At 44.8% G+C, this 22,183-nt stretch overlaps 1 protein-coding gene across 2 annotated transcripts in view; it reads right to left on the bottom strand.

The window, feature by feature from the left end:
- Positions 1-22,183, bottom strand: part of RCOR1 (REST corepressor 1) — a 122,816-nt gene that overhangs the window by 8,238 nt on the left and 92,395 nt on the right. For both annotated transcript variants that reach the window (XM_084630312.1, XM_084630313.1), the window contains exons 5-11: positions 19,971-20,132; positions 18,387-18,505; positions 14,748-14,826; positions 3,933-4,127; positions 2,600-2,677; positions 1,772-1,829; positions 1,006-1,235 (exon numbers count right to left, since the gene is read on the bottom strand). In XM_084630312.1, the coding sequence (XP_084486438.1) occupies positions 1,006-1,235; positions 1,772-1,829; positions 2,600-2,677; positions 3,933-4,127; positions 14,748-14,826; positions 18,387-18,505; positions 19,971-20,132 (921 nt within the window). The remainder of the gene's footprint in view (positions 1-1,005; positions 1,236-1,771; positions 1,830-2,599; positions 2,678-3,932; positions 4,128-14,747; positions 14,827-18,386; positions 18,506-19,970; positions 20,133-22,183) is intronic.

Below are 22,183 nucleotides of genomic sequence, written 5' to 3'. Positions count from 1 at the left end.
CGCCGTAACCCCATAGCATAGACACCCGACAGCAGAAGTGGTTTTTCCATCGCTGAAGGAACTCCACCTCCCCAAGTGATGGTAGCTAATTGATGGAAACATTCTTCCACGGACTTAACTGTGTCTACAGCAGGGGCTAGGTTGGCATAGCAACAGTGCTCAAGAGTGTGGAGTTTCACACATCTGAGCTGTGTAGCTAAGTCAATTTAAGTTTTAAGTGTAGACCAAGCCGAAGGGTAGAATTTACTACTGGATAAAGTTCTCTAGTATGAATTAGGACTAGGTCAAAGACAGCCCAAAGTCCAGTTCATGTTTTGGTTTTCCTATTGCACAACTATCATTTATATTAAATCTTGTAAATAAAATATCATATTTAAGAACTGTAAAGAGCCTGGGTTATCTTTAAAGGCACAGTCTGTGGAGAAATATTATCAAGAAAGAGACAGATGGAACAGTCCCATTGCACCCGTCTACTCAGAAACCCCATGAAGTCACCAGGAGTCTCGCTCATGGAGCAACTCTGGGATTGAGCCCAAAACAAGCTGTTTTCACAATCCCACCTTGTTATTTATATAGCCCTTTGGGCATACACATACACACACACACACACGTAAGGTTTCCGTCTTAGAAATTTACACCCGAGTCCAAAAAACCAAACCCTAGACTAAGAGTTGAGGAATTTAAGTCCAGCTAAAGCATCCAACTGAGCTACAGAAATAAATGAGGGTGAGAGCCAGTGACAGTCACAGATATTGCCAGAGCCTGCAAATCAGGAGGTCTCTTATCACCTTAAGTTACACCTGGAATTCCCAATATTGTCACTGGGAACTGCATACACAGGAGAAATTTGCTCAAATACTTTATTTCGTATATATAAACACACAAGAAAATAAGTTGGTTGAAAGCTGTGAAAAATGGCTGTTAACAGTTTGGACTTCATTTATGTATTTGAACCTAAAAGCAACCAGCATTTTACAGTCCCAAACGCTTTAGTCACAGATTTACCTCATTTTCCTCTTCTGACATTTTAGTGGAATTGTCAGGCGATTTTACGGGCTTTTGGTTACTAGGTCCATTTGTCTCCTCTTTGCCATGTTCTGCTTCCCACTCCTGTAGAACTTCATCTATGTTGAAACGACGCCGGTAACTTACAAAAAAATGTTTCACTTGCACCACGGATTTATTTCCAATCACATCAGAGATTGCCTGGAAATCTCTACCATACTTCCGGATTGCTGAAAATGGAAGTAGAAGAATTATATAAGCAGTGACAGCAACTAGAGATGGGCATGAGCCACACTGCAAGGATCCAATGCTGAATTTCCCCAAGGTTTGGGCCCATCTCTGGTTACACCACCATGAAAGATGGTACAAAGTTGGGAATGGGAGAAAGAGACGGATGATAGAAGAGTTGGGAGCGGAGACAGAGAGAGACAGAGTTGTATATAAAAAAGGAGTCATGTAGGATGAGCCAAACCAGAAGTGCTAAACTCACCAACTCTACCTGTAAGTTACATGTATAAGCAACCTGGCAGTGACTGCACTAAGAGTGTCACTGTCTAGAAGCAGGTGAGTGATCAGTTTGCCCAAATGAACACTGCATGCCATGCGTCATAAAAGGGAAGGAGTATTAACCCCTCTTTCTTTGGCAACAATATACAGTAATGTCAAGATTTTCCATTAGCCACTGAAGGAGAAATCCCAGCTTGATGTGCAGTAGGGTTCAACTGTACATCACCTGCTGAAGTAGGAAAGGTTTATAGTTCCATACCTTGCACAGCAAGAAGCTGCTCATCTGTGGTCCAACGTGCATTAAATTTCTGAACGACCTAGGTATCATAAACAAAGTAATTCATTTCCTTAAGCAATGGACTTTCACTCATATCTGAGTTTGTAATTTCTTGTCTGAATGCAGCAGTGAACTAATTCTAGATCCTTCCAATAGGGTATTTTTCTTCCTATTAAAATATTGTATTATTCCTTATTGTTAACTGACAAACAAATTGATTCCATAGTTAACTGTTAACACGACACAGAAGTGTGGGGCTTCGTCCATGCTCTGAGTACAGGACTAGGAGTTAGAGGGAGTTCCTCTTTCTATTTATTGGCGTTGCCCACCAACTCCCTCTGTGATCTCAGTCAAGTTTCTTATAGCCTGATTATTAGAGGTGCCAAGTACCGAGATCTCCCATTAACTCTGATGGAAATTGTGGGTGCTCAGCAGTTCTGTCAGTCAGGCCATTAACTTCTCTGGCCAGTCCCCCATTCTATGGGATGGGCTAATAATTACCGCTCTCAGAAGGGTGTTATGACAACACTCGGACGAATATGGTGACTGCGAAGTATTACCAGCAATCTGAATGTTTATATTTGAAACAAGTTTTACAACCAGCCAGATTGAAAGTTGCCTGCTGGTACCCTCTTCCACCCTCCCCTCTCGCAAAGGCCGATTACCATTAGATTGGTCTCTAGGTTAGCTGGCAGTAGATAGAATGATTGTATCTACATAGTGCCAGCTATGACATTTAAGCAAGAATTAGGACTTGATATTAGGAAATGCAGAAGAGATGCATACATAGCAGTGTGTGAACTGGCATACCTCTGGAAGTCTGTATTGTTCTATTCCACCTTCAAGTTTTTCTTTGAGAGCGCTATTTGTCTGCTTGATATTTTGAATCTGGGCCGGGGGGGAGGGGGGGGGAGAAAAAAGAAGCAGTGACTTTCAGCAAGGATAAAAATGATTCAACAAGCCCTGTCCCAGCCACCCTTGTGAACACCCTACCAGCTTGACTTTGCAGCTCTCCCTGAATCCTCTTTTTATGAAAGAAGATTCATCTCTACCCCAAGTACAAGAAACATCTGGGGCGATTATTAAATCTATTTATACTGTAAGCTCTTTGGAGCAGGGTCTGTTTCTTATTCTATGTTTGTACAGTGCCCAGCATAAGGGGACCCCATCCTCTGTTGGCCCTCGGTACTACCTTAAAACAATAACACACACAATAGTAATTCAAAGCTAAAAATGACTACAGTAGTTTGAAATGGACCTGAACCAGCTCTAAATTCTGAAGTCAAGGGAGTGTTCAGATCTAGGACATAGGCAAAAGGACTAAACCCAGAAAACGATTCATTAGCACTTCTGTCTTGGCTTTTAGATGTACAGAGAACATTTACCATTCATCAGTTTAAGACTGATCTACTGGCGGTGCAGAAATACGTGGGGAAACTTTCCCAGCACCTGCCTGCAGAAAGCACATGTCAAACCACAGCAGAATCTCAGCTTCGCATTTTGAGCTGATGCCAAAACTTCCAAAAGGTGAAGGTCCAATTAAAAAACTAAACAAAACCGCCACCCTCTCCCCTGTCGCACAAGCTCCACAGACACAGAGTGAAGAACTGTGTTTGCACCCAATGCAGAGTTCAGCTCCATCATGTTTGCCAGCATGGGGGGGAAACACGATGGAGGACACTGAAGAGATGCGTTAGGGCTGTAGGAGATGCCACAGAAGAGATCTATAGCCAGAAGTGGAGAGCGGCTCTGGCTATTCCAAAGGTGACATGAGAAAAACGTGAAGAAAGCTAAATACGGTAGATGCAAAGCAGTTACTGCTGGAAGATACACCACCCAAAGCAAAATTCAAGTTCAAAAATACGAGCAACACCAGGTTAAAAGGCAGACAGAGGGCTGACAAACTCTTTGGATCACAATGAACTATTTCTTGCTGCTTTGTAACTACAAAACTAGATTTAAACAGTCCTGGGCTAATTCACTTAGGTAGGCTGGCAGCTTGTTAATTAAGCCACATCCTGTTGTAAGCCATCACAGCCACGCTATAAATCCCCCGTAACAACCCACGTGGTGACCAACAGCAGCACCTTTAAAATATCAGAGGACAAATCTACTCCTGAGCTGTCTTTGGAGTGGTTCCTACCTGTCGCTTGATTGAGACCAATTCCATGTCCAGTTGTCTGAGCACAGTGGTAGCAGCAGTGGCATTGGCAGAAACTGCCTCCACGTCCTCTTGAGAAAGGAACATTCCTTTGGGAGGTTTCCTCTTCGCCCTGTTTTTAGCCTGTGTACTGTGCTTCTCCTTCTTCACCGGAGGCATCGTCTCAGGTGGCGGCACCTGGGAAGCAGACATTTTACACAACCTCTGTTCTCAAAAGAAAGACGGACTCTCAAGGAGACTGAAGTCGACGGGGTTTAGGCTCTTTAGTTACAGACCTGCCTTTGAAAATTACATCTCATCCTTCCGTTCTGGTGGAACACAGTAAGTTGCAAAGTAACAGGAATTAAATCCTTTGTGTGACAACATCATGCTATGGGGCACTGTGATCACAAATAAATGATACCACATCAATCTTTTCTACACGACAATAGTGTCTTTCCAGATACAGATATTTCTGTTGCTTTTTTAGTTGGCTTCCATTTCTGGTACAAGTGCCTAATCATCAGTTAAATGTCATGGCCAGGCCTCAATGGGTTAGTTTAATTCATTCCCAAAAGGAAATTCAATTTGATGGGGTGAGGGTGGGTGAACACAACGTAAGAGTTGTGCCAGACACAAGGAAAAAACAAATGCAACCCAATCCAAGATTGAACATGAGGGTTGAGGTGACTGCAAAGTAATTCTTAAGAACAATAATTTTTAAGGAATTTTTACCCACCTTATTTTAGTACAGTGCTAACAAACAAGATACAGAGTTTTACCTGTTTGAGGAATTCAAACTAGAAAGATCTCTTTTCCAGGAAGGAGGGAGAGGAGAGAGTAGGATGGTAGCATAGGGAAGGGGATATATTTCACACATATTAACCTCACATTCTACAAAGAATTAGATACCAAGCTGATCTATTTTGACCAAAAAAGCTATAAATATTTCCCCACCTCTGTCTATAATCAGAGATATCTTCTGGCAAACCACTAATTTTTCTAACCGTTTCAGCAGTTTATTACATGGAAAAATCATTTTATTACCCCTCACACTCCCATCAAAAAGCACATTTGAATCTCTTTAATATCACCTCCAAAAAAGATCACATGTTAACTTACACACCAAAAAAAATCCTCCATCCTAAGATTAAAGTTGTTGTATAGAGGCTGGAATAGTGCCAAGAACTTTAAAGAAAAAAAAGAAAAGAAAAGAAATGAAATGAGACAGGAGAGGATCCAAAATTGCATTCCTGTATGTGCTCATCTGCAAGTTAAAATACTGGATACGAGTCTGGTTAGTAGACACCTTATAACTGCAAATCAGGAAGAAAGTTTCTTCACGCTGTGCAGCGTCCATTTGCTAATTAGAAATCTTTAAACACTGAACACACATATGCATGAAGGCTCACCGAATGAGGATCCAAATCCATCAGGCCCTAAGTGTCTAAGCCAGCCCAGGAGCAAGAAGCTATTCTGTTTAGGGAATCTGCCTACACAGATCTCCGTGCACCGGGGGAGTAGGAGAACAGCAGAAACACACTACAATAGCCAGACAGATTTAATGATGGACCAGTGAGGCAAGTTTTGCATTCAGCTTTAGAAGTGAGAGCTTTGATAACGAAGTCAGGAAAATAGTTTGAAGTGGATTAGAGGTTTCAGATTGGTGAGTATTTCATCTACACATGGAAATTCACAGGCCTGTGCATAAATCTAGTACAATGGACTCAAGCTACAGGATGACAACATGCAGCATCAGCAATGTGAATCTCCCATGAGGCTGAACATCAAATGTTTATTCCTCTGTAAGTGTAAGTAACTTCAGATTGTTATTCTACTGAGTTCACAGAATATGCAGCTGCTCTCTATTATGGACAATAGCTTTTGACAGCTCCAAGCACATTGAGACCCTTAGTATATCGTGCAGGCATTGAGAATTTAAATATCTAACCTATCTTGGAAAAGTTGCTTTGCTGGCCCTAGGTATACCTTTGTAGAATTCAATCAATCAGTTTAAAAACCCACAGAAAAGAATCTGGATGTCAATATGGGGATCTCCAGGGCTTATATAGTATCACAGATATACACAAGTGTTCATAGATAGAAGACAAGGTCTCTGTACCAAGGCTGAGGATTTAAATTAAAAAAAAGTAAAGCTATCTCATACCACTTAGTTGATGTCTTATTTTCTTTGCTTTCTGACTCCAGGAAAGAAGAGGAGTTAAGAAAAAATGGTTACAGTTTCGTAACTGTTGTTCTTCGAGATGTGGGGCTCATGTTCATTCCATTCTAGGTGTGTGCGCGCCCACATACGTGGTCGCCGGTGATTTTTGCCTTAGCGGTATCTGTAAGGCTGGCAGTGGTGCCCCCTTCAGTGCTGCGCTCATGCGTCAGTATATCAGTGCCGCTGGGCCTATGCTCTCTCAGGTCATTCTTGCCGGCAACTCCAACAGAGGAGCAGGAGGGCGGGTAATGGAATGGACATGAGCAACACATCTCGAAGAACAACGGTTATGAAAGGTAGGTAACCGCTTTTTCTTCTTCCAGTGCTTGCTCACGTCGATTCCATTCTAGGTGACTCACAAGCAGTGTCCAAGAAGGTGGGCTTGGAGTTCACAGTCTTGCAGCGTGCAGCACTGCTCTGCGAAGCCAGCATCGCCCCATGCCACAGGTGGGAAAATTACGGCCTGCGGGCCACTTCCGGCCCGCGGGCCTGTCCTGCCCAGCCCCTCCCTTGCAGCCTCAGCGTGGCGCCAGCACTCTGGCCCACCTCTCCTGCCAGGCAGTGTGGGTGGTGTGCCTGGCTCTGGCCGGGCAGCGGGGCTGAGAACTCCTGCTCCTCTGAGCAGCATGGTAAGGGGACAGGAGGGTGAGTGGGACGGGGAACAGGGGGCGTTGGATAGGCGTGGGAGTCCCAGGGGGGCCTGTCAGGGGCGGGGGTCCTGGGAGGGAGCAGATAGGGGGCGGGGGCCAGGCTGTTTGGGGAGGCACAGCCTTCCCTACCCGGACCTCCATACAGTTTCTCAACACGGATGTGGCCCTCAGGCCAAAAAGTTTGCCCACCCTTGCCCCATGCTGTAAAGTGCAACACCGCCAGGTTTGGTTTCAAAAGACTGCCATGGTTCTGGGACAGCAGGTCTGGCCAGAGACACAGCCGCAGCAAGGTGGCTACCGAAAGGTCCAGCAGCATGCTGAACCAGTGCTGGCGAGGCCACTCACGGGCTATCAGGATGACCTTCGTCCTGTCTGGTCTGACCTTCAGGAGGACTCTGTGGATCAATGGCACTGGCAGGAAGGTGTACATCAGGGTCTCCAACCACGGGAGCAGGAAAGTGTCTGACAGGAAACCCCTGTCCATCTCCCGGAGTGAACACCTGGCATTTCCTGTTCTACCAGAACGCGAACGAGTCCATCTGGTGAGTCCCTCACTTTTGGAAGAGAATACTGAATGCTCTGGATGGAGTGACCACTCGTGGCGAGACGAGAAGGTCCTGTTGAAGCAATCTGCAAACATGTTCCTGGTCCCAGGCAAATACATGGCTACCAGATGAATGGCCTGCTGCACACAAAAATCCCAAAGGCGGAGAGCTTTTTGGCAAAGGCCGATGACTTGGTTCTGCAGTGGTTTCGTCCATGAGGACCTGAACCACCTTGCCCCTCAGGTGGGGCAAGAAAGCCTGGAAGGCCAGGCAAACCGCTTTGAGCTCCCTGATGTTGATATGGAGGGCCAGATCATCTTGCAGCCAGTGGCCTTGCATGCTGAGCTCGCCCTGGTGGGCTCCCTAACCCAGGTCCGAAGCATCGGAGACCAGGGTCAGCGATAGAGACAGGGCCGCAAAGGGAACTCCCTGCAACACCAACCCGGGGTTCATCCACCAATCTAGGGACGATAAGATGTGATCCAGCACCCTGACTACCTGCTCTAGGTCATGACTGACCATGTATGTACAGGCGGCCATGTGGCCCAACAACCGCAGCAGGTGTGAGCCATGGTGAGCGGGTGGTTCTTCACATGGGAGATCAGGTCCGACATGACCTGAAAACGCACCTCCGGAAGGAAGGCTCTGGCTCGCGTGGAGTCGAGAAGTGTCCCAATGAACTCTATTTGTTGAACTGGCCTTAAGGTGGATTTTTTCTCATTTGCCAGCAGACCGAGGTCGCAGCAGATGGAATGCACCAGAACGAGGCTTCTCTGCACTTGTTCCTGAGACCTGCCCGTGATGAGCCAATTGTTGAGATACAGGAAGACCTGGACCCCTCGATATCTCAGGTAAGTGGCCACTGGCGCCATACATTTTGTGAAGACCATTGGGGCCAATGAGAGACCAAAGGGCAGCGCTGTGAATTGGAAATGGTGTCCACCCACTATGAAACGGAGGAAATGTCTATGATCTTGGAATATGGAAATATGTGTCCTTCAAGTTGAGAGCGGCGTACAGTCTCCTGGATCCGGGGAGGGGATGATGGAGGCCAGGGAGACCATGCGAAACTTCAACTTCTTGAGAGACTTGTTGAGGCATCGCAGATCCAGAATGGGTCTGAGGCCCCCTTTTGCTTTTGGGATTAGGAAATAACAGGAGTAGAACTCTTTATTCACATGTCCTGAGGGACCTCCTCCACCACCCCTAGGTTCAGGAGGTTCTCAACTCTTGAATGAAGAGCTGCTCATGAGAAGGGTCCCTGAAGAGGGACGGGAAAGAGAGGGGTGGGAGGGAGGGGTAGCCGAAAACTTCAGGGTGTAGCTGGACACTATGTCCAGCACTCAGCGGTCCGAGATGACCCATGACAAGGCCAAACAGTAGGGATGAAAAACAGTCGAGGAAAGAATAGAGTGGATCCTGGGAGTTGACTCAGATGTTGCTCTCAAGGGCACCCTCAAAATGAGTGCTTCTGGCCCTCAGGAGGCTTTGCTGGGCCGGGCTGTGCAGGTGAGTGGGAGGAGGAAGGGCAGCGGTGGTTACAAAACGAATGTCCCTATCCCTTCTATTTGCAGATCCCAAGGTCTTGGCAGCGGGGGTGGCCGGAACTGCTTCCATGCAGCCTGCGGCGTATGCATGTCCAGAAAGCAAAGGGTGGCCAGAGTGTCCTTTAACCCATGCAGCCTCGCATCTGTCTGCTCAAAAAAACACCACATCCCACTCCATTTGGAGGGAGCACCTAGCCATCATGGTGCCCTCCTCCACCAGGGTGCTGTATTCTTGGGCAAACTCTGTGGGAGGGACTCCTTGAACTTATTGAGGGAGTCCAATAAGTAAAAATTGTATCTGCCTAGGAGGGCCTGATGGTTCGCCACCCAGGAATTGTAGGCTGGCAGTTGAATAATTTTTCCTCCCAAACAAATCCAGTCTTTTGGCCCCTTTGTTCTGGGAGTTGAGCTGGGTGTGCCCCTGCTTGTCTTTTTCATTGGCTGCAGAGACAACCAGTGAGCCCAGGTGAGGGCGAGTACAAAGATACTCAAACCCTTTGGCCGGGACAAAGTACTTCTTTTCGGCCATTTTGGAAATGGGAGGGATGGACAATGGAGTTTGCCAGAGGGCCTTGGCAATTTTGAGGACTCCATCATGCACTGGTAGTGCGACACGGGCAGGAGTAGAGGCTGAGAGGATGCTGAACAAGATATCTGCCTGCTCAGTCATCTCCCTCACCTTTAGGCCCAAGTTCTCGGCCACCCATTGAAGCAGGGCCTGGTTTTCTTTAAAATAGTCTGGTGAGCTGGCCCACAAGGGTCCCGCGACCGTCTCATCCGGGGACGAAGACAACGACTGTACCGCTGGGAGGGGCCCGGAGAATTGTCCACTGCAGGGGAAGAAGGTTTAGGGATGGGTGCAGTCTCCTCTGCCTTGAACTCCAAGCACAGTTCATGCACCGAGCCCGGTGTTGTTGGTGACAACTGTTGCTCCAAGGCGGCAGCAGATGAGCGGTGCAAAGGGGGCATTGCCTTGACTGGCGTGCCCCAATAAGGCCACTGTGCTGGCCACTGGCTGTGCTGCCAAGGCGGCGGTGTCCATGTTGACACAGCCTCAGGTGCCCAATCGTGCCACTGAAGTCTGTGTGAGGGCCTGAACTGCCCTTCCATGCCAGAGGAATCCCCTTCCAGTGACCACAGTGGGGCCGTTGATGTCTGGAGTCTGCCTGCCAGCTGTTGCCGCCGGAGACCAATGCCCAGAGCGAGAAGATTGGTGCTGGTATTAAGGGGACCAGTGCTGGAAGGACTGGAGACATGACGAGGAGCTCTCCCATGGGGCAGGTGACCAAGATCTGTGCCAAGAGGACAACCGGTGGGAGGGCGAATGGTGCCAGTAATATGGAGACCAGCGCCTTCCTCTAAGCTATTCATGTTGAGACACCAGGGACCTCAAACGTGGTGCCGGTGACAGAGGGAGAGCCCCAGAGGATCTGGGCTGTGACTCTGGGGATCTGCAGTGGGGAGGTGGAAAGCACTGTCTTGTCTCGGGGATTGGCGGTGCTCCACTGCCCCCCGAGCGCTCTTAGGGGCTGGCTTGCCCTCATGGGGAGCCTTTGCTATTTCCTGCAGCGTCAGCACCATGGGCAGAGGCATCTGCTCTCTCGGCGCCTGGGGAACTGGGGAAGGCATCTGTGCCATCAGCAGGTTGGGTCCCATACAGCTCCCGGGAGTTTGTGGTGGAAGTTTCAAGGGGCTAAGGGCCCTGACCAGAGAGGCACGCACACGTAGCTCCGGAGTGGCCAGTTGGTCTTTCTTGCCTGGAGCCATCCTAGTTTTCTTTTCGGGCACTGGTGACAGGAAGTGGTGATGGGTGGAGCCCAGTGCCAGGGGTGAACTGCATACCAAGGCACTAGGCGAGTATTGATGGGATGGCTTGGAAGCCGGGTGAAGGGTAGACTCCGTGAGGAGAGCCCAAAATGAATATCCCACTCTTTTTTAGTTTCTGGCCGAAAGTTTTCACAAATGCGGCACTTGTCCTTCACGAGTGATCCCCCAAGCACTTGAGGCAGCTACTATGGGGGTCACTTAAAGGCATAGGCCTGTTACTGTCTGCGCAGGGCTTAAACCCAGGAGACCGGGGCATGCCCCGCCTCAGGCAAAGTCCCTGCTAGGACTCTAACGTCTAACTACACTTAACAACTACTATAAACAAACTATTTACAAGGCCCTAAGGCTGAAGTCAGTAGAAACAAAACTGCTAGCCCTTGCTATGCAAGAAAAGGCGCTCCGACTAAACACCATGGGCGGTGAGAAGGAACTGATATACCAACACATGAGCGTGGCATTCAAGGGGACACCACTGCTGACCCTACGGATACCACTAAGGCAAAAAACTCTGATGACCACGTACGTGGGTGCGCGCACACCTAGAATGGAATCTACATGAGCAAGCACTCGAAGAAGCAGCAGCTCTTATTCATTAATTACGTGTGATGAAGTTATGATTAGGAGAAAGCCTCAAACATTTAACAGTTAAACTGAAGAAAGAAAGTATAATAAGGAAGCTCCTCATCTCCTCCTGAAAAAGGAAACACTGAGACCAAGCATTTTTGAGAGCCCTCCAACCCCCTCTCCAAGTTGTATGGCCCAGAGAAATCCCCGTATTGCCTAAGTTGTCATACAGAGAACTCGGTCTCTGAGCTGACAAATATTTTTTGTTTGGGTTTTGGGAATGGGGTGGAGGGATGATTCACTGAGATTACAAACCTGACCAACTTACTACAGAAATGCAATGATGAAGAACAAAAACATATCCCCCTTCTGGACTACTCTCCTCTCAATCAGCCCTCAGGCTCGAGTACTGCAATATCAAACCTAATTAATGCTGCATAGGCTATGCAAATTGTACAGGAGAATAAAATGAAGCTGGCAGTCACTTTCCAGTGACAAGCCCTCAGAAGGCTGCTTGCACACACAGAGAGTGACTGAATGTGCTTGGTGAGGTTTTTTTTTGGGGGGGGGGGTTGGGGGGGGGGCAAAAGAGAGCGGTGGCATAGATTATCTCAATTAGAGAGTGAGAAATAAATAGGATATACAATCCCATGTAAAATACTTTGCTACAAAAAGGACCTGAACCCCAAAATTGTGACCATCTGTTTCCTTTTGGAACGCATATAGATACAAATGAACTTTGACTTCCACCATGCACAGCTAGATCTACAGATTGTAGGAAGCCTATAGTAATCCAATGTTTTAGATGGGTGAGTAGAAAAAAAAAAGTGAATCGGTAAAAGCTCTCTTTTAGATTCAGAGTTTCTCAAAGAAAATTTCAGTTTGAAATCTTAAATCACTCAAAAAACTGCTTATTATCCCTTTTATTTTTTATGAACAGACAATACTGAAGCCTCACAAACAGAAAGTGGAAAGGGGAGGTGTTAAGAAAGAAGCTCTTATTCACGTATGAAGTTATGATTATGAGAAAGCCTCTATCTTTTTACAAAAAGAAAAGGAGTACTTGTGACACCTTAGAGACTAACCAATTTATTTGAGCATAAGCTTTCGTGAGCTACATCTCACTTCATCGGATGCATACTGTGGAAAGTGTAGAAGATCTTTTTAAACACACAAAGCATGAAAAAAATACGTACATACACATTGTAAGGAGAGAGTGATCACTTTAGATAAGCTATCACCAGCAGGAGAGTGGGGTGGGAGGAGGTATTTTTTCATGCTTTGTGTGTATAAAAAGATCTTCTACACTTTCCACAGTATGCATCCGATGAAGTGAGCTGTAGCTCACGAAAGCTTATGCTCAAATAAATTGGTTAGTCTCTAAGGTGCCACAAGTACTCCTTTTCTTTTTGCGAATACAGACTAATAAGGCTGTTACTCTGAAACCTATCGTTTTACAGTTAAACCGAAAATGAAAAAGTATAATAAGAAGGCTCCCCAGCAGTGTATAAGATGATCAGTTGGGTAACTCAAGTTTAAGATGTATATTTATACTAAGTGCCATAGTAAACTACCAAATGTATGCCTTTTGCATGCAGCTTTGCACTAACTGTACTGGGATTACGACATTGGAGGGTGGTTTTTAAAAGATTTTATTGCAACAATGGGGAATTTTGTCTAGTTAAAAGACAAAACAGTAAGTATGTGCACAGGATATGCAGGAACTAGTGTAAAGTATATTATCAGAGTTCATCCTTTATACAAGACTGCTTTAGAAGTGACATGAACTGTTATGCAAAATTAAGATATAGTGTTTTGTCTTGCTCAGCCCCAATTAAAGGGTTTGCTAAACATAATCCATAAATACCTCTTTCCAATCCCTGTTTAAAAATATTGAGGACAAAACCAAAACTCTGTCAAGGTATTTTCCAGACATTTTCCAGTTTTAACACTGATGTATGCACCACCTTTGATAGTTCAAAGTCACATCTTTCCTCTCTATACACTATGTTGTTACTATAGGACCCCTCTCCCTCCCTTCCACCCCGTGAGTGCCAAAGCTTGTAACATTAGTTTGAGGTACATCCCTGGCACATTTGTTTAGAAAAATAACACAAACTTTGCAGATGCAATACAAGTCAAATTTAAGTAAAATGAATAAACCCATTCCCTGTGATAGAGTTTCTCTGTATCTTAAATTATATTTCTTAAATCTTAACCATCATTTCTCATTCTGAAGGTTTGGATTGTGCAACCGGCAGCTGCAAAGAACCACATTTACTTTAGTGGAGATGTGTGTGGGTGCTGGGATCAGCCCACATGGATACAGTTACACAATCACAGCTTTCTTTTGTATCCTAAGGCCCCAGGCAGCTAGGGTGAGTTCTGCTGTATATTGCAGTGCCTCCTTTTGTCCCGGTACAGACTGAAGTACCTCACAGCCCTTGTACGTGCTATTTCTGAAGGAGACAGGCTGACTACCTATTGCCAAGAGCAGTCAATGCAGTTCTACTGACTTCAGCAGACTTACACCTATTACACCACTGGTGAGTCAGGCCCACAGCACCTAATCACACAAAGCTCCTACACCATGGGACTTGTGGACGTTACAAGAACAAAGCGTTCCATAAAAGTAAATGTCAGTTTTCCAGTTCACACCCAGCCCTGTTCCAATGGAAGTCAATTGGAATGTTGTCACTTCAACGCGCTCAAGAGCAGGCTATACAGAAAATGCCTGCAAGGACTGAGAGCTTAAGTTAACTTCAACCTGATGTGTCTTGACTATAATGTTCTTTTTCTACTAGGGAGGAAAAGAAGTCTTTCATTAGGTCACTTAATTCCCCTAACAGCTATTTTAATAAAACAGGTAACATCAAAAGAACTGACATGTAGCAGTAAGCGTATGTTCCAACCCCTGTTACAGGATTACAGTTAAAAACATGTTAACTATTTTCTCCCTCCAACTTCCTGTTAAAACACTATGGGCCAAATTTTCAAAGGTAACACGTACATTTGAGCACAACAATTTTAATAGTCAATGCCCCCCCCATGCTACCTCCCCAATTTACAAACAAGGATTCGGGGGAAACAGCCCTGTTGTGTTGCCCATATGCAAAATGTCAGCTTCCAGGTCAAGGCCCCTTTGGAAGGGGGAAGGGAACACTCACAACCACACATAATCTTTCTCCTTTGTTGTTAGCCACTTCAGGTGAAATCCTGACCCTGCTGAAGTCACTCAATGTCTTGCCATTCAGTTCAAATGGGATCGAGGATTTTGAGTACTAGTTACTCTAATCAGAAATGAGAGTCACTATTATTCCTGTGCTGAGTGAAAACTACGCATAAGCACAAATAAAACTGGGCACTGTCAGATCCTCCATGGCACAACAGAATAGTTCACAGTAACAGGTGAAAACTTTCATTAGCCTTCAGTACAGTATTAGGGGAAAAAACTAATCTACCTCTTTTTTGCTCTCCTTGTTTTGTTCAACTTCAATATCAACAGGGTTAGTTCCATTTGTTTCCTCCATTTCATCCTCACTGAAAGACAAAAGCAAGGCATGACCATATTACAATGAGAATTTCTATTTCTCTACAATAGTCTGCTGAAAGTCAGGCATGGATGGAGCATTCAATCCCACAGCTTTTCTTTTTGGTGAATTTTAAAGTCAATTACCACTTTAAAATAACCACATTAGGGACCATTCATTTAAAAGCTTTTACATAAACTCTTCTGTGGTATATCTGGGCAAAATTTGAAAATGAAGTCTGTTCACACTCAAAGGCAAAAATAAAATTAAAAAACAAGTCAGGAATTCTCTAACTGTTAGAGTCAAAGAGAACTAGCTGAATATTTTTTAACTTCAAGCAAACTCAGACAAACAACGATATAGAATTAGAGCAAACAGCTTTAACGTGGATTTCATACATTAAATTAAAAATTGTAAACGTAACAAAAAGCCACATGTACAATTAGTTCTCCCAGGGATTTAAAACAAACAAACAAAACCCATACATATGTTTAGCACTCCCATAATCTCATCTTTAATTCCTTGGGGGGGGGGGTGAGCGGGGGGGAGAAAGCATATTCTAACAATTACGGAATAATAATAATAAGCAGCATCAAATTGGGGCCATACTGAATCTGACCTTGGAACACCTAGCCAGTTTAATTGTACTGGAATTCTAATTTAGTGTTTGACTACCATTCACATTAAGGTATACTTCCACGTATGGTTTAGAATTAGTGTACCGTACATTGCTGAAGTTAATTGCTCTACTTTCTATGATGTTCCCAGAGTGCAAGGATAATCTTATCTGGGTTATGTTTATTTTAAAAAGGACACATGCAGGTTTCACTGGTCCCATGAAATCCAGCAACCCATTAAGTTAGCCAAGTTGTAGAAGTCAGCATTATATTCTACATACCCTCTTAAAATTCCAGAGTACACTGTCTGCACAGCTCAGTCATTTACTCACCATTTAGGTTTCAGTTTTTATTTGCTTTATTATTTTAAATTATAAACCAAGTGAAGAGTATGAACAAGACACATGCACCTGCTCAGTCACTGAGGGACACATTTTAAGGTGGTGTTAACGGTCTTTCATTTGCAGTCACTTATGCAAACCCTGCATGCTTTCCTGTACAAAACTGATTCCCAAGCTAGTCTGTGCATGCAAATTCTGTCACTTCTGGGCACACAAGTAAGAGAACAGGTTTTGAAAACCGAGTCCCAAGTTTGTTTGAGGTTATTTTAAAAGTGATTTTAGTGCTGCTGAAAGGTGTCTTGGGAATTCCTCTGTTTAGTCACAGAACACATTCAATGGCAGGGCAAGATTCCGCTCACTGCCCCTTTAATTAGCCTTAACTCTAAAGGGCAAGAGTGCAATTTTACCTCCACACAGATTCAGTCCTTGGTGTCTGCTGAGACCAACACCAAAAGGTGCCAACTGTGCTGGAAATTTGTGTCTAGAGGGTCACATAAACCACTACAAACTAGATTGAGACCACTAAACTTAACCCATTTTGCAAAGGTTTATTACAGTCATTACTTAACCTAAGCACAATTTAATCCACAAGTGAACAGGCCTGGAACACAAACTAGCTGTAGAATTCACACATTCTAGTCTCAAGCTCAAATGACAGCACAGCTCTCTTATCTCCCCCACAAAGCAGGGACACAAGTTCCATAATTTTTCCCTGCATTTTTTCTACTTAGTTAAACATCGAATAGCCAAGTTAAAAACCTGCCAATCATTCTTTAGCTTGCTAAATATGGAAAGCAAACACTATGGCTTGGTCGACACCTAAAACTTACGTCAAAGTAGCTACGTTGGTCAGGGTGTGAATAAGTTACGTTCCTGACCCATGTATCTTTGCCAGCCTATCCTTTGGTGTAGATGTAGCTAAATCAAAGGAGAAATTCTTCCATCAACATAGCTTCTGTCATTCAGGGTGGTGGTTTTCCTACTTTGATGGAAAAAAACAACCTTCCAGCAGCTTAGACATAGCTAACCTGGTGTAGTTTCCCTAGTGTAGACATACTCTAAGTATCTCTGCTCCTGTTGCTTCTCTCAAAGGCTTTGAAATTCAGAAATGGAGCAGCCCATCCATTCACTCTCCATGAAGTTTATAGCACCTTAGATACACCATCTATAAAAGTCTTTATAGTAAAGATATTTCCTGGTGGCAGTAATTTCAGTGCAGTTTACAAGTATAGAACAAAAATGCCAGATGCAGCCTTTTTGAATACTAAACTATATAGTGTGAACTACAAACAAGTGCTCCTTTTAGGAAACACAATTATTTTTCCACTGAATAAAGTTAATAAATAAAACCAGAAATAACAGTATGAAAGGGAGGCACGGATAAAGGAAAGTCAACCAAGTAAGGGATTAGTTGGATGGTGGCGTTCTCCTTTGAGCCCACTCTCTTCCTTCCAATTAAGCAGATGTGGTGGATCCAGCTGCGAGATGAAGACAGTCTTGCTGGCTCATTGTTGCAGTGTGGTTCAATAAACTCCACCATGGGAATGACCCTCTTCCTATAGGGATCTTCTTTTTGAGGCACAAAAGCTAGGGTCTGGGCTAAGCAGTCATGAAATAGGAGCCGTATGATGGAAGACATGTGCAGAGCATTGCCAGCTGGTGACAGGTATCTACTTTCCTCGGATGTGGCTCTAAGAGAAGTTCTAACTCTACAAATGTCTAGATTGAGTTTTAAAGCAGGTTGGGAAGAGTACCTGTTCACAAGGACAAGAAACATCTGGAGCATGGCAAAAGCACCACTGCTACGTATTTCAAGAGAAAGGAAAGACAAGGAGGATGCGCAGAGAACCTTTGCAGACGGTTAAACCCCTCAATGTGCCAAGGAGCCATGGCCCACCGAGGCCCCAACTGCTCTAGGTTCGAGTGGGGATATCCAGAGAAAGAGGATCTCTATCTCCAGGAAGCTTCTGTGTAGCTAAACACATGAACTATCAGCCAAACCTTCCTGAAGGGTGCTGCAGTGTGTGGTAGGCACGGCAGCCATGGAGACTGCTGAGGCCTGAGGCTGAAGTAGTGGGAACAAAGAATCTGTTGAAGCTCAGTGGCTTAGGGGAGGGTACAGAATTTCATCCACCACAGCTAGTGTGAGCTCTTCTCTCTCCTCCTCTTCCCATCACAAAGCCAGTCTACTCGACCATTGCTCTGGGTAGAGAATTTGGCCCTGAAAGCATTTTTCTGGTAGCAGCTTTCTGCTGGTACAAGTGTGTAGATAAAATGGAGAGGGGACTGCCAAACATTGACATTCTTCCACTTAGTGCATGCTCCCATTCTACGCAATGTTACATTTAAGGCTAAAAACCTGCCCTTGAATTACCATTGTGATCTCCCTTTACAGGGACTCGAGAGTTGCATGTGAATCAGATGGTAGAATTTGGTCATGAATGTTTACATGGACACAGATTTTGGTTATAAAAAGAGAGAGAAAGAGGCACCAGGAAGTGTCTGGGGGAAAAAATCCTAGTTCTAGTTCTTCACAGGCTACCAGAAATTCCAGGATCATCATAAAAAGATTTATGAGTGGCAAGACACAGTCTCTCTCACTGCAAACGTACCTTTCTTCCCGTTCCCTTTTTTGTTTACGAGCATGGCGGTCCATCACGCTGGTTTTAGTCCTTGTCTTTTTCCAGGAATAGTAAAATTTCACCAAACTGGCTATCGATTTGTCAGGAAGCTGAAAATAAAATGGTTACACTTTTTACAAGTCTTCACAGGTTTACATGTACAGCACTACCTGGCTTTCACATCACATGGGCCATACTAGGGTAAATACTATGACAGCCAGCAGGAAAGTCATAACCAGCATCATAGGGTAGCCATATCTATTCAATTAACAAAAGAGGTTTTAAAAGGATGCAATATTGGTTCTTTCTACAACCTTTGATAAGCGTGTAGCAGGTTGTAATATTTTCATTCTCATTGTCTTGTATGTCTACATGATAAGCCTGCCTTCCATCAAGCAACTAAACCTGTATTAAGGTAGCTGACTAATTTGAGTTCTGCAGGCTGCCCTAGAAGAGACCTGCATCACTCTTGCCCCTCACCTCACCCCACGCAGAGTGATGCGGAGTGCAACAATAACTTTAAAGGCCTGATCCAAGTTCCATTAAAAATCAGGGAGCTATAGGTGGAAGTCAGGTCCCTCTTACTTAAGGATCAAAATTTCAAAAGTTTTGGCTTTCGATACTTGTGATACATCCAAACTGACCACTCTCCAAGTTTAAATCAAGGCTTAAATAGAGACTGGGAGTGGCTAAGTCATTATGCAAGGTAGCCTGTGTCCTCTTGTTTTTTCCTACCCCCCCCCCACCCCAGATGGTCTGGTTTAACTTGGATTTAAACTTGGAGAGTGGTCAGTTTGGATGAGCTATTACCAGCAGGAGAGTGAGTTTGTGTGTGTATGGGGGTGGGGGGATGTGAGAAAACCTGGATTTGTGCAGGAAATAGCCCAACTTGATTGTCATGCACATTGTGTAAAGAGTTGTCACTTTGGATGGGCTATCACCAGCAGGAGAGTGAATTTGTGTGGGGGGTGGAGGGTGAGAAAACCTGGATTTGTGCTGGAAATGGCCCACCTGATGATCACTTTAGATAAGCTATTACCAGCAGGACAGTGGGGTGGGAGGAGGTATTGTTTCATATTCTCTGTGTATATATAAAGTCTGCTGCAGTTTCCACGGTATGCATCCGATGAAGTGAGCTGTAGCTCACGAAAGCTTATGCTCAAATAAATTGGTTAGTCTCTCAGGTGCCACAAGTACTCCTTTTCTTTTTGCGAATAAAAGGAAGAGTGGCCCCATGAGTGACAAATCAAAAGCACTACCAATTCTATAGTCAGAACTGTCTCTCAACATTGTAAGAGTCAGATTCTACTTCTAGAAAACTTTTTCTTTGCAGGACATGCGGATTCTGTGTCTGCTGCTAGAGGAATGTGAGGTGATAAAAGTAATAGTCCCTCCCCCATCCCAAAACAGTATAGTCCTCTGAATGACAATGCCAGAGTCAAGCTTTTCTCCAAAACCCCACCCCCACACCAGACAGTCTTCAAAAAGAGCAGTTACATGATTGCTAACAATCCTGTAGCGGACAAGGTGACCTCAACAGTTTTTTCCAGGTCTAATTATTATGATCCTACTTACCATCTGCTGAATTCTATGAAATGTTTTCCCATGGAAACTAAAGGCCTGTTCGAACAAGACCTTGTCTTCCACTGTCCACTCATCTGGGAATGGAGTAAAGTTGGGCAAATCCGCCAAGGATTTCTCAATATTATGCTTGTGCCAAAAGAGCATTCCAAGGGCCTGAAAGAAACATGGACACAAGAGAAACTGAGTTACAATGGGGGGAGGGGGGAGCAGAGAGGGAATTTACAGTCCTCACACTGATACAAGTAATAGGGCAACAAAAAAGTTACAAAAGGGCCATGACTCTGACCTCAGATACACATGTGTGAGGCTGCAGAAGCTTAAGTGACAGCAAGAACCTGGAATCTGATCCATCACCACTCTGGACTGTGGAGCATCAGAATCTGGCCCATATTGCGTAAGCAGCAAAATGAAAGAGTTCTACTGCTGAAAGGCCGCTCGAGATTGCCGCAGGAAAAGGCAAGTGGGGTGGACATTTTTGCTAGTTTAAAAAATAAAAATGGGCTTCCAGCAAAAAATGGCGCACACAGAGAATTTAGCCAAGGACAAAGTAAAGAGCTAGAAAAATGTGTGTAAAGCAGATATTAAAACTAAACTACAGGCAGAGTTAGCCAGTGTTCAAGTCTTGATACCTGTCTATTTGATTAGGTGTTTTTGTGCTCTTTTTTGGAGGAGGGAGGGGACAGTCTTATTTGTTGTTTGGGCACCCCCTGACAAAGCAGGGGCATAGCTCACTATCATTTGGAAGGGGGGGGGAGGGGACTATCATTTATTCCCCCTAACTTCATCTCCTTCAGTTGCAACTCTGAGTCTCCAGTTCAGAAAACTGAATTACACACACGGTACGCCCCGGCACGAATGAATGCTTGCCCTAGTGAGCCCTCTAAGAGGGGTTCACTCAAAATGTACCACCCTCCGGAGGTGGATGGTAAAAGGGCATTCTGATCTTCCACTCTGATGGGGTGATTATTTTTGGTGCAATTAGCCTCCCCAGAGTCATTTCAGAAGGGCCTGACCCTAACATGCTACAAATATTTAAAATAAAATGTTTCAACTTGTTTCAGAACTGCTGTTAAGTGAAAACGATCCCCAATCCGCTGACTAAAATATTACCTGTCTGACATATGCAAAGTTGACTCTGGTTCTGCCACCATAATTCCCCCCATCTAGTAGTTTCACCCAGTCCATTCAGACTGACAGTGCTACCTTTGAAACTGGGGTTTCCCCATCCCACTTTGCTATGCAAAAAAACAGTTCCTTTCTGGGCACAAAGTTCTCGCTCCAGTAGATTCTGCAACTATATGACTAAATGCTTGCCTCACCCCAGATCTCTTCCTCATGAAACTAGACTCTCCCTGCTAAATATCTAGATTTCTTCCCCTTCATTATGATACAGAACCAGAAGAGTCGTAACACGCCACGGTTTTGAAGATGTCACGTGAATTAAAAAAATTACGACTAGGCAGTTGGGAGGGGAGAGCTTAACTAGCTAGTATAGAGGCACATGGAAGATTTTACAAGCGTTACGGTTTCTTCTTTTTTAATATCAGACTCAGTCTCACCTGGGCACCTCCCCAAATATCCCTGTGTGAAGCAACATAACCTGGACATTAGTACAGAAATACATTACACAAAGAGGAGATCTGCTGAAAGGGAAAAAGTGGTAAATGTTCTTAAAGAGGAGAAGTTGGCCCAGACAACCTCTGACAAAGGGCATGGAACACCAGTGTGAATTTTTTTTTTTTTTTAATAGGTCAGGCTCTGAACACTTACAATATTTTTTTAAACAGACATTATTTCTAGAAGGAAGACATTTTACATATAAGCTGCTTTTACACCACTAGCAATAGTGCCCACAGATATTTACCAATTCAAAGTTCTTCTACCCCCCCCCCCCCCCCCCATGTATCCATTTAGCTGTGGACACGGAACCCAGCTACAAGTGAGGGAGAGAAGGAGAGGGCTAGAGCAGACAAGTTGCATACAGAACAAATGCAGCCAGCTGGACATGAAGCCCAGCAGACAGCTGAGCTTTCAGCAAGAGTCCCATTCACCCTTCCAGAGAAACCTGCTCCCTACTACTCCATCAACACGCTGGCACCTGTGTCTCTACAAGTGATGGAGGGCAGGATCCTCAAGGCAATTGCTATCTCCTCCTCTGCTGCACTGAGCCTGGGAGGGAGCAAGCTTTGCAAGGTCATTGCCTC

The sequence above is a fragment of the Lepidochelys olivacea genome (assembly GCF_965140295.1).
Source record: "Lepidochelys olivacea isolate rLepOli2 genome assembly, chromosome: 6".
Taxonomy (NCBI): Eukaryota; Metazoa; Chordata; order Testudines; family Cheloniidae; genus Lepidochelys; species Lepidochelys olivacea.
Note: the sequence above shows the minus strand (reverse complement) of the source record. Positions and strands in the feature narration are given on the sequence as shown.